This window comes from Lepus europaeus, chromosome 14 (assembly GCF_033115175.1).
Source record: "Lepus europaeus isolate LE1 chromosome 14, mLepTim1.pri, whole genome shotgun sequence".
NCBI classification, from domain to species: Eukaryota; Metazoa; Chordata; class Mammalia; order Lagomorpha; family Leporidae; genus Lepus; species Lepus europaeus.
Window position 1 is genome coordinate 24,103,957 of NC_084840.1, and position 12,162 is coordinate 24,116,118.

A 12,162-nucleotide genomic window follows, 5' to 3' on the forward strand; every position below is an offset into this window, starting at 1 on the left:
TCCGTGGAGCCGGGGCCCGTGACACTGTAATTTTCAGGTGAGGACTTGAGGTCACAGGGCCAGGGCACAGCTTCTGTCCCAGGGAGCAAACCCCACCCCAGGGTCTAAATGATAGGGCCCAGGGGAGCAGAGGGGCAGCCCCCTAGCCTGACCCCTGCTCTGCTTCGCAGGAGAGACGTTCAACTCTTCTCTGCCCTTCCAAACCCGGCGTCCACGCGGCAGAGGGAAGGAGGGGAGCAAGCGGAACAGGTCCTGGCAGGAGCGGTTTTTGGTCAGAAGCACCTGCCGGCTGCCGCCCAGGGACAGATCTCACAGGGGGCCCGGGAGGGAGCCCCAAGGCGTGGAGGCTCCTTGACGCTGTGGGCAGGAGGAGCCGCACCGGCTGGCTCCCAGGTCTCCCGACCTGCCTGCTCTACGCCCCCACACCCTAGTGCTGTGGCTCTGTGCAGTGTCCCTAGATCGCCGTCGCCTGGGTCTGTTTTGTTGCTGTGAAAAGCTTCACAGGCTGGCCAAGCTGCGCCCCTTCTCTGAGCAAAGCCATATGGAACATTCGCCTAGGAACTCCCCTGCTCTGCACACACCAGCGCTTGCCTCTTCGGCCCCCACGCCACGGCCAAGACTGTGCTTTCTGATGCAGCTGCTTGCCCACCTGCATGAATGCCAGGCAGCAACCTGCGCTCGGCCTGTGAGCTCTCAAAACGTTCATCCTGAACTCCAGGATGAGCCCTCGGCCGGCGCCCACCATGCTGAGCCCCAGCCAGCTTCCTCCCAGGCGCACCGCGCAGTCTCTCTCCCGCCACACTCTCACAGAAGGGAACAGGAGATTCACAACCGGGAACCATGAAGACTTCCCATGCAGGCCACACAGCCTCCACACGCACCTCCAGCTAAGCAGGCGCTGGGAGCTGACTGTTGCATTGCGGCCAGGGCTCCTCATGCTGCCTCTGGTGCCCCTTCTCTCCCAGGAGGTCAGGTGCATCGTTCCTGTGCTTCCCCACCACTCCAGCTTCACGCTCAGTGTTGTGTGCAATAAAATGGACATATTTTTCTCTATGAGGCTCCATTTGCTCCTTTCGAAGTCAGAAGTGGCTCAGGGACTTCTGGGTGTGTCGAACGTGAGATCAGGCAGGGAGCAGCCGTGGGAGCTGATCTGAGGAGCCTACGGTGTGCTGTAGGCTGACCTGAGTTACGGCCCCACAACGACCTGCTCCCTGCTGGAGCCCAGGCAGGCTGGCTCCAGAGTCCCTTCTCTCAATGACTCTATTAGGACAACAGGGCTCTGACCCACAGCCACGTACAACTCGCCAGCTCTGTGCCCCTGGGTGAGAAACTCAGCCACAGCCCAGGGCAACAAGTCTTTTGCGTCTCGGTCTCTTTGCTTCTCTTATGGGAAAACAGCACTGTGGACATCAGGAGGTCGTGTAGACTACGTGCCCAGCACGGTGGTCAACACACAGACCGATTCGCCATGATAAAGTTAACATAGAACACCCAGGAAGTGGTTAACACACAAATGTCCAAGCTGCTCCTTTCCCTCCGCCACCACACACACACACACACGTACAACTTCTCTTTGAGGGTGAGACAGAGCCAAAGAGAGGCTTAGCTTTAGTCCAGCCTCTGCGGGCTGTGTGACTGACTGTGTCAGCTCCCCTCCCCTCCCTGGGTTTCTGTTTCCTACTCTGTCAATCAGAAGTTGGATCGCTGTTCAAAGGTGAGAATCGTGCTTGAGATCTGAGGACGGATCCTGCAAGTCCTGGGGTGGCAGGGCCCAGCCTCCCTCAGTCTGGCTCCGAGCCAGCCGGACGGAGCAGAGTAGGGTGACCAATGGGCTTGAGCTAAGGAGCGTCCAGGAACTCAGTCAGGAGGCAGACATGAGTGGCAGAGGCACACAGAACAAAGAGACAGCCATTTCCCCTCTCCGAGCCTCAGACTCCTGTCCAGAGATTTTTATTGGGCTTTTCACTTGCACATGATTTTTTGTTATGTTTTTGTGTTGGTCCAGCATTCGGCCACATCAGAGGACAAAGGGTAGAGATACTGCCCCGCCCAGCCCCCTGGACCTGTGAGCTCCCGGTCACAGTGGCAAGCCCACTTCTGCTGCCCCTGTCCCTCAAAGGCAGGTGTCCCACCAGCTGGGGCTCGGCTGCAGCCTACGGTCACCCAACAGCTGCACGCCAGGGGTGGTCGGGGCTCTGCTCCGGGCTGCATGACTCTCCGGGAGCCAGACAGCATTCCAGCCCGATCCGCTCCCCAGGAGCCCTGGGCATCACTTGCAGGTGGCGTAGTAGAGCACGCGCTCGTTGATGTGGTCACGGATCTGCTCCACGCGCTTCTCCAGCCCGGTCAGGTCCGCAGAGCGCAGCAGGATGGCCTGGCTTCCCTGCAGCAGCTCCGACTCCATGTCTGAATGGAACCGCAGAGGAGGGGGGTCGGCGGGGAGACACCCAAAGACTGCCCCGGCCCTGCCTTCTCTTTCCCTGCCCGAGGCTGCCTCTCTTGCTCCTACCCCAGTCTTCGGGAAACCCAGCAGGCAGCAGACCCAAGAGGCCCCTCTCCCAGGTGCCGCCTGCCCTGCCCCTCTCCCCTGCTTTGGCTCTTTCAATGGTCCCAGCCACAGACACCAGGTTTAGCAACCCACTGCTGTGAGAGCCGGACAGCTACGACCCCACCCATGCCCACCAAGTGAGCTCCTTGGCAAGACAGCTGCTGGTCAGGGGACCCAAACTCCTCCCCACCTTCCCTGCCCCAAATGCCACTGCAGACTGGTCCGGTGTTCCCCTCCGGCCCATCTGTACACCACCTCCGGGTGACCCCGTCCAGCCTGCCCCGGCCCTCTAGACAGGATTCCCTCTCCCACATTCACAAGAGCTGGCGTCCGGCCTGGGTGTGAACACTTCCAGGAATAGGGACAGAGCACACGTTCACTTCAGGCATCGTGGTTAATAAAAGTCTTCCCGAGAAGCCAAGATCTGACTATATCTCGTGTCTACCCCGTTGACCTAGGCCAATGGCCCGGGGAGCTCCGGAACACACCTGCTCTGTTCCCACATGGCAATCTGGCAGCTTTCTGAGGTTTTCTTTCCTCCAGGTTGGGCACCTCTACTCTTCCATCTAGTCCTCGTCTGACATAATTCCTGGGTCTCCCCCCTTCTCTCCCAGTGCCCTCCCCATGATGGTACAGCATGGTCACTTTCCCTTCTGAAGATGTAGTAGCCACCATAGGAACACCACCCCCCTGGGATGATTCTGTAGCGCTGTTATTACTAAGCTGCCATTCAGCCAGTGGGCAGCCACGCGGACCCACGGGCTGATAAAACACTCAGGTCCACAGGGGTTGTGAAACAGCTGCTGTTCTGTTCCCAGGCCCCAAACACAGAGCCTCCTCCCCAGTGTCCTGCCTCAGAAGGTAACCCTGTGGGCAGGCAAGCACTTGCTCCCTGCCTACAACCCGGGCTTGTCCCAGTTGGTGGATGTGAGCCACAGCAGTGGCCCGAGTTTTAACGGAACCCCTTATTTTAGCTACCCTGTGTGCATTAGCTCTTGTGGCAGTGACAAGACACTGCTGACTCCAAACACGCTTACAGTTTCTCAAAACTCCTGGGCCTTTTTCAGGGGACTAACAGCTGGTATTTGCTTGTCACTTCCCAGTTAGTGTTTTCGGTGAGCTGTACTTGAGGTATAGCCAGTCTCAAACAGGGCCAGAGTGGGAGGTTAGCTTTGCTCCGTCTCTAACTTCACCCTGTTAGCTTCAGTCCATCCTTCCAGACTTAGCAGAGTGCTTCTGTCAGCCAATACACTAACCGTCTGTCGTTCACAAACCTGATAAGCAAGTTTCTTCTCTCCACCCATTAATGGGCAACGCCAACCCAGCCACTGACTCCTTCCTGCAGTCCACCCCTCTGGCCCAGCCCACCAGGTGTGGGTGGCCTCAGCTTCACATCTGTTCGTCATCAACCTAGACACCTGGCCGCCTCTGGAGGCCCAAAGAGGTTTTCTCCAACCACTTTGGCTGAAATTCAGAGAAACTCTGACTGTGGTACCCAGCCCCGTGCCCTGCTCACCACATCACAGGGCTGGACTCCACTCCCTGTGAATCCTTGCTTCATTTTTCTATGGGAACTCAGGACCCCTCCAAAGACTCCCCTCACTGCAGGGGGGCATAAGGGCCTTGCTGGACTGCAGGCTCCCCAAGGGCAGACCAAGTCTTGTGAACATCTCTGCATCCCCAGTGCCCCTTCCCGAGTCCTGGGTGCTCAGGAAATCCCGTTGATCTCACTCCCGTAGCACCACAGGCTCCCTCAACAGGGGGCCTCGGAAGCCCAGGTGGGCACTAAGCTCCAGGGATGCCCAGCAGTGCACACCCCAGACTATGCCCTCACCTCGCATCTTGTCCATCATCTCCATGGTCTCCCCAAACAGCTCCTCTGCCTCTGTCTTGATGCTCAGGATCCGGTTGCCCTGCTCGCCCAGCAAGGAAGCCTGGCCCAGCCGGTCCTTCAACTCAGCGTATTTCTGCCTGACTCTCTCGAACCCCTGAAAGAGACAGAATGGTCTCCGTGTCACCATCATCATCACCCAAAGTCCTAAAGGCCTATAAGTACTCGATAACACCCACTCCACACAGACTGGTAAGTTGCCTCCTGTTATTCCCCAGTGAGTTTGTTTTGCCTATTAAAAAAAAAAAAAAAAAAAAGCCCAGCCACAAGCTATACCCTAAACTGGTACGCTTCCCCCGCTCTGTCTGCAGCTCCTGTCACTCCCACCTCATGTCTAGCACAATGCCAGGCCCATAACCGACAGTTAATGGTACACTTGGCAATTCAGTCACTATCAGGATTGCAGGCGCCAATGCTCCTGGCCCTGCGGGGAGCAGGTGGTGCACCTGAGACACTGACAATGACTCTTTGGTCTTCTCTGATCTCATTCTGGTGGGGATGGAGCCCAGCCAGGCTAAGCCAAGAGTGTCTGTGCAGCCTGGGACCCAGAAGGCAAACTCTGGGTTGGGTGTCAAGAAGCCTGCTTGGTAGGTAAGCTTCGGGCTTGTGGACGTGTCACTACCTCACCTGTACAAAGAGGGACTGGACTAGATTACTGCCCATGTCCCAGAGCCAGCTGCATCAAAGGTTCAGATACCTGGCCAGGCCCTACTGTTCTTCCGGGTCTCCCACGCAGGGGCCCAAGGACTTGGGCTATCTTCTACTGCTTTCCTAGGCCATAGCAAAGAGCTGGATTGGAAGAGGAGCAGCCGGGATTAGAACCGGTGCCCAAATGTGATGCCAGCGCTTCAGGCCAGGGCATTAACCTGCTGCGCCACAGTGCTGGCCCAGGCCCCACTGTTCTGTTACTCTAAGTGCTTGAGTCCATGCAGGGTCTTATCAAAGGCCAAGTCCCCTCTTGCTCAGACCCGCCTCACTGGCTGTGCGTCACCGGGCTAACTCTGCCTTCTCTGTACCTCTTGGGCACTCAGCGCCTGCTGGCTGGTGCCCTCCGCAAGCTTCTGGGCCCGTGCTGCCTGAGCCCGCTGCTGCCGGGCCTGCCGCCGGAGCTCCTGTATCCGGGCCTGGAAGTCACCCAGCTGCCCCGTCATGCCCGTCACCAGCTTTTCTGCCGGTCCCAAGACCTGCCGAACCTGGGGAAGGAGAGCAGAATGGGGTAGATGGCAGGTCTCACAGGTAGCAGCCCCATTTTTCCTCCAACTCATCAGATGGCAAAAATTCCCTCCGGCCAGGACATCACATCTGTCCCCTCTCAAACCCCTTCCTGTCCATTGACATCCCGGCCTCCTCGTTCCCCAGCTCAGCTGACCCCCACCTGCTGCAGCTCAGAGTCCACCCCTGCCTTCTGCACCCCAGCCACGAGGCCAGAAAACCCGAAGCTCAAGGCCAGGCCCGCGGTGCACAGCCATCCTCCCCCAGACCTCCAGTTTGTTCCCACCCAGGACACTTTCTGGCATCTTTCAGTGCCTTGTGCCTGAGTCTGTCTGTGCACCCCCAACAGAGGCTGGGGGGAGCTCCAGGCCTCACCTCGGCAACCCTCTCCTGGATGAGCCGGAGCGAGCGACTGGTGCCTTGCATGGTGACCTGTGCTTCCTGCAGCCCCGCCATGCCCTGCCGCAGGTGCCCAACCACGTCCTCCACCTGCCCCTCCACGGCGTGGGCTTGGCTCCTGGGGTGGGGGGAGGCAGAGGGCAAGGACACAAACAATGAGGGGACAGTGAAGGAATAAACGTGGGGTTCAACCCCTGCAACCAGTGTGAGACAAAGAGCCAGGGGAGCAATAATGCGAGGGGAGTACCAGCTGCATCACCTTTACCTGCCGGGACCCACCAGACAGCCAGGTGAGTGTGTGTGAGCACTGTGCCGGGGCTCTCCTTGGCACAGTTCCGAGTGGAAGACAGGGTATGGATGGATTTAAACGGGACTCTGCGTGTCACTCAACCCGCCCCACCCCTGCCTGTCTCCCAGCCCTCTGCACGGAGTTAGGGAACCAAATGCCAGCCCAAACCCCAGGTAGGCAGAAAGCCAGGGCCCAGGGCCACACCTGGCCTGCTCCGCCTCAGCCTGGAGCCTGCGGGCCCGTGCGATATCCTGCTTGGTCTGGGACAACACCAGGTCCACGTTGGGGAGCCGGGCCGCGATGGCCTGGATCTCGCGCATCTTCTGCAGCACAGTGGCTGAGTCTGTAGGCAGCCACAGGCCCAGCACGGCCTCGCTGACCTCCTGGATGCTGGCCGCATCTGTGTCGGGGTCTGCAAGAGCTGTTCATGAGAATGGGGAAGCCCACCCACCTACCCAAAGACCCAGGGCCTCTGCGGGTCCGTCCCAAACAGGGGGAGGTGCCGCTGGGGCCCTCAGTTGCTGAACCCCTGCCCCAGCACCCACCTGCTGTCCTGAGCTTCCCAGGGGTGTGATGGGGGATAACTGTCCCATGCTCCCTGACGCAGGGAGGAGGGGACGGCACAGCTGTGTCAACTAACTGCTGCCGCCACAGGAAGCCGGAGGAGGAGCTGTGCCAGACAGCTGGTACCGAACAATGCCTGCAGCACACACATCATCAGCTCGCAACTGGGGAGGGCGGCTGGGAGCTAGAGCAGCTTCCCTGGCAGTGAGACCCCTTCCTGCTCCCCTCTCCAGGCCCAAGTGTGCATCCTTGCAAAGGCGGAGGAGGATCAGGAAGTCTTTGCCCAAATGTCACCTTCTCGGAGAGGCCCTCCAACTGCAGCCCCCACCGGAGGTGGGCCCCTTTCATCCCCCGCCCCACCTGACCTAGCTCCCCGGCACCTAGCACCACCTGCCTGCCCAGCACAGAGCCCTCTTGTCTGAACACACGTCTCCTTCCCTACGCAAGCTCCAGGAGGGCTGGCACTGGACTTGGTGCTCAACTGTCCCCCCAGACTCTATCACAGTGCCTGGAACCTGGAGGCCCTCGGTGTTTGCAAGGTGAGTGAATGATGGAGAGGGCTTCGGTTTCCAGGCTCCCCTTTACCTCCCAAGCAACCTGAGGCAAATCTTCGAGTTCAGTTCCCTGCTCTGGAAAATGGGAATAACGACCCCATCCCGAAGGTGTGAACGTGAAATGATCAATCAGCGAAAGTTTTCAGAAACCAACGCTGTGTCGGCCAGTAAGGTCCAAATTACAGACACGACAGCTCCTCCCCACCTCTCCCGGTAGGTAGTTTTTACAGGTTTCCCTGGTTTGCCAATTTCACCAGTATTGAAGGGGGGGGGGAGAGGGGGCTTCCACCCGGAGGGTTTCTCCCGGGGCCTTAGCCCCCCTGCCGCCCCAGGGCCAGCCCTACTCCTCAGCAGCTGGCTGCACAGGTCCCAGCTCCAGCCCTCCCCACACCACCTGGAAGGCGGAAGCTGGGCTTGTTCCTGGGGCAGCCAGGCTAAGTTGAACCACGCAGCTTTTCCCACCTGCAGGCTTCTACAAGGACACCCCTTCTGCCCCGCCCGCCAAACCTCTCACGTGACCTAGAGTCCCACTCTCTAAACGGGCATAGCGGCTCCTCCTCCAGAGAGCCCCCGCCCCATTCAATGAGCACATTCCTTCCAGCTCTGGCCTTCCTGGATTCTGCACCTTCAGCCGCCCAGGCCGGGGCTGCCTGACGCCAGCTTCGTGGCCTTCTGCGTCCCAGGGTGGGCTCTGCGGGAGGTTACTGCTCTGGACCCCGGCATGGGAGCAGTGGAGGCTGCAAAGCCAGCGAGACTTGGTTCCTGCCCCCAGAGCATGAGATGGAGAGAGGGAGGGAGACACAGGTTCATCAGCAGGAAGCTTAACCCCAAGAGAGCTGCTAAGGTGGCCACCGGCACAGCAACCACCCCAGACAGACAGGCCCGGGGGGCTTCCTGGAGGCCCGGAAGCCTGAAAGGATGGTTAGAGGATGAGCAGGATGATCAGGAGAGACCACCCAGAGAGAGGACAAGACTCGCAAGGATGAGGAGCCCAGAGGATGTGTGTGTGCGGGTCCACACCAGAGGGCACGAAGGGGGAGTGTGGACAACTAAGGGAACCCACTGGACTCGAGTCCTGCCCATACCACCTCCAAGCTGGTGCTCTTAGGCAGGCTGCTTAAGCTCTCTGTGCTTAGATTCCTTACAACGGAAGTGGAATTAACAGCAGCACTTGGCTCGTGCAATCAGGATTCAAAAACGTAACACATGTGAGCACTCAGAGGCAAGCCTGGAACTTGGTAAGAACTTCACAAACCTCAATTCTCCGTCGTGTCAGCTCCACTTGAACCCCTGGGGAGGACAGGGTCTCCTCCAGAGCTGGGTTACTCTTGCCCCCAAGCTGTGCCCAGCAGCAGCCAGCACCCAGCGCCCCCTGCACCAGGACTCCAGAGACCACAGCCCACTGCCGCGGCAGCTGTGCGAATGTCCTGCCCCCCCACCCCCCGGGGCCGGGCCTCCCTCAGACCCTGCTCCTTCTTCTCTCTGCCCTTGAACCCATCTCAGGACTTGACCAGACACACAACACAACTGAGAGGACAGAAGGGGGCTGGCCGCACCCAGAGGGAGTGGCCTCATAGCAACTCCACCTCCCCCCCCCCCCCCGCCCCCGAGGCCAGGGCCTCAGCCAAGGTTAAGGCAGGATGAGGGCCCATTCAGCCTCACTGGACTTGACTCAGGAACACCATGCCCGCATCTTTGAGTCTGAGTCCCAAACCCTGGCCACGTCCCTGTGTCCTCAGCAATAGTCTCCCCTAGCATGGGTCTCATGGCCTTAAGCAAGTCATGAGACCTCCATGGGTCCTTGTGCCTCTCCCCAGCCTGCCATCTGCACTCAGGAGGGAGCTTTGCCCTGCTTGGGGCAAAGACACTGCAACAGGAGCAAGAAGAGCTCCTGCCATGACACCAAGCCTGAGCTCATATTAGCTGGGCTCCCAGCCAAGCAAATTCCCTGGCAGGGACCAGGAAGCTAATAATATCAACGCATATTCCGGAGGCACCTTTAATTTTTCAAACCATAGTTCACATCAGTTATTTGAGCCTCCAAATAAAGTTGTGAAATACTAGCATCTCCATTTGCAAGTGGGAGATGAGGCAAAGGGGAAGGCAGCCTGGCTGAAGTCACAGCAGGCCCCGGAGTCCCGTGCGGGGATCTTGCCAGTGCACGGCCCTGTCTCACTCCCCAGGGCAGCAAGGACGGGTCTGGTTCATTTACTCCATCCACCACTGTCAGATGCCTTTCTGGGCCTGGCCCTATGCTAGGTGCTGGTGAGACAGCTGCAAGTCAGACAGACACCAGCCCAGCCCTCTTGGCCTTTACTGTCTAGCGGGAGAACAAACAGTATATTTGCACTTACAGAGAAACCGAGTCGATTCAGAGAGTCTAAGCAGAGTAAGGAAGACACTGGAGGAGAACTAGGGGAAAGAGCCCACCGCACACACGGGTGGTCAAGAAAGGCCTCCTGGAGCTGATATTCAAGTTGAGGCCCGGGGCACAAGAAGCATCAGCCCTCGAAAGAGCATCCCAGGCAGAGAAAGAGCAAGGAATGTCCTGGAAGCAGGCAAGGGGCTCACATTTCCAAAGACGGCCAGCGAGGACAGGAGTACAAGGTCACAGCCAGGAGACAGAGGCCAGACTCTGCCGGCCACGATAGATTGGGAGCTGATCCAAGAACAAGGGGAAGCCACTGGAGGACTTAGGCAAGAGTGGGACGTGATCTGACTCACAGACTTTTGAAGGATGGGGATGGATCATAAGGGAGAGGAAGAGACAGTGGGGGGAGCCAGAGAAGGCCAAGGCCATGCTCCTGACCGGTGATGGGACCTGGGCCAGGGTGGTGGCAGGTGCAGAGATGAGGAAAGGAGGCAGGTGGCTGATGACCTGGATGTGGGATTGAGGGGCAGGCGGAGCCAGAGCAGCAAAGTGGGGAGGGCCCAGGCTCACCTGCGAGGAAGTCCCGGACCTGCTGGATCAGGAGTCGGGTACGTCTGAGGTCTTCCTCCATCTGGGAGCGGCTGGTGCTCACCTGGGTCTCCAGGCGCTGCACATCTGACTGCACCTGCGAGGTGGCTTCCTCCACTGCCCTGATCTGTTCACAGATGTGGTCCAGGTCAGCAGGGGCAGAAGCAGCCCCTGAAGTATCTGCAGCTCATTGTCCACCCCAAGACCCAGGAACACTTATAACCAGCCTGGGGTGGCCCAGAAGACATTATGTGGATGTTGGGTTTCTAAAAAGCCCAAAACATTGGCTCTAGGCTCTCTCTCGCACGTGCTGTGGGGTCTAGGGTAAGCCCCACATCTCTGGGCTCCAGCCCCGTGGCTGTGAATGGGGAACTCTCAACCTCCCAGGGCTCTGTCCTCTGTCCTCCCCCTAGCCACGCCTGCCTGGCCTCTACCTCACCTACCATCTGCCTGGTCTGCTGGAGCTGGGCATTGAAGCTGCGCAGCTGTTCAGCCACCTGCCCAGCCGTCCGCAAGGCCTCGCCCACCTTGGGGAGGGCACCTCTGCAGTGAGAGCCACAGGTGGTGCCATTGTCGCGGGGGCACAGATCGCCGGGGCACGCTCCGGGGGTGCAGGCCGTCCGCCTGGTGCCACCACAGAGCTGTGGAGAGATGGGGGCATCAAGAGGCTCCTCAACAAACACGCGGGAAACACAAGACCAGACATCTCCATGGCAACAAGGCACCAACATCTTGTTTCCTTGGCAACCACTGAGTACATGGTGAGGGGTGCAAGGGTCAGGATGGGTGAGGAGTGGGGTGGGTTCTCACTGGGGCGACTTTGCCCTGATGGGAACCGAAAGGGACAGAGGCTCCCATGTCGAGTCACCTTGTTGATGGTGGGCGTCAGGTCAGGCAAGGCAGCCATCTCAAGGCGCAGGGCCGCGAGCTGGGGGCTGCTGGCACCCCCTCCAGTCCCCGCCTGCCACTCCAGCCCCTCGGCCTCTCTCCGGTTCTCTCTGAGTTGGCTCAACAAGCGGGTGCTGTCAGACACCTGCTGAGTGGCCTGGGCTGAGCGCTCATAGGCTTCGGTCAGCATCCGGAAGGCTCCTGTGGGAGGAGGGGAGTTAGGGGGGTAGGGCTGGCCCTGCACCTGCACGTGGAGGCCTGCCGCTGGTGGAGGAGCGGAGAGGGGGAGGAGGATCCCATGGCCCATGGCTCCCCCAGGCACAGTGCTGTCCGAATCCCCCTTGCCTTACCTGAAGGATCCGCGCTGCTTAGCTTTTCAAACTGCTCCCTCCTGCCCTGATACAGGACGAGGAGGTGCTGGAAGCTCCTGTCTAGACGCTCCAGGTCTCCGGGCAGGGCCAGCACCTCCTCCGCCAGGGGCAGATCCAGCTGGAGGCCCTGCAGAGTCTGCCTGCGGGAGGGGAACTTTCACTGCCATGGCCGGGGAGGCTTTGTCTCCCCAGAACCAGCAGGCGCTTTGCAGAAACTGTTACAGAGCCAGGAAAACCAGAGGCCTGGGGCAGAGGCAATGGGACAGAGAATCCACAGACCCGCGGGGGTGCAGCTGGCCAGAGGTTGAGGGTCCCGCATGACCTCCTCCACCCCCTGACAGTAAACCCACAATCGCCCCACACTGACCTCCAGGACCCCGCAGTGCCCCTATTCCACCTCCTCCCACCGCTCCCTCCCGCTCCTGGTCTCTAAGAGGAGCAGTCGCCTGCCTCCCTCTTCCTCCTCTATTCTCTACAGGCTGATTGC

At 59.5% G+C, this 12,162-nt stretch overlaps 1 protein-coding gene across 1 annotated transcript in view; it reads right to left on the minus strand.

Moving 5' to 3' along the window:
• Positions 1-1,935: 1,935 nt before the first annotated feature.
• LAMB3 (laminin subunit beta 3) overlaps positions 1,936-12,162 on the minus strand; it is a 39,580-nt gene continuing 29,353 nt past the window's right edge. Inside the window, exons 15-23 of the mRNA XM_062211303.1 lie at positions 11,655-11,815; positions 11,285-11,505; positions 10,860-11,057; positions 10,399-10,543; positions 6,544-6,751; positions 6,027-6,168; positions 5,456-5,632; positions 4,383-4,536; positions 1,936-2,406 (exon numbers count right to left, since the gene is read on the minus strand). Coding sequence (XP_062067287.1) covers positions 2,270-2,406; positions 4,383-4,536; positions 5,456-5,632; positions 6,027-6,168; positions 6,544-6,751; positions 10,399-10,543; positions 10,860-11,057; positions 11,285-11,505; positions 11,655-11,815 — 1,543 coding nt within the window. The 3' untranslated portion in view covers positions 1,936-2,269. The remainder of the gene's footprint in view (positions 2,407-4,382; positions 4,537-5,455; positions 5,633-6,026; positions 6,169-6,543; positions 6,752-10,398; positions 10,544-10,859; positions 11,058-11,284; positions 11,506-11,654; positions 11,816-12,162) is intronic.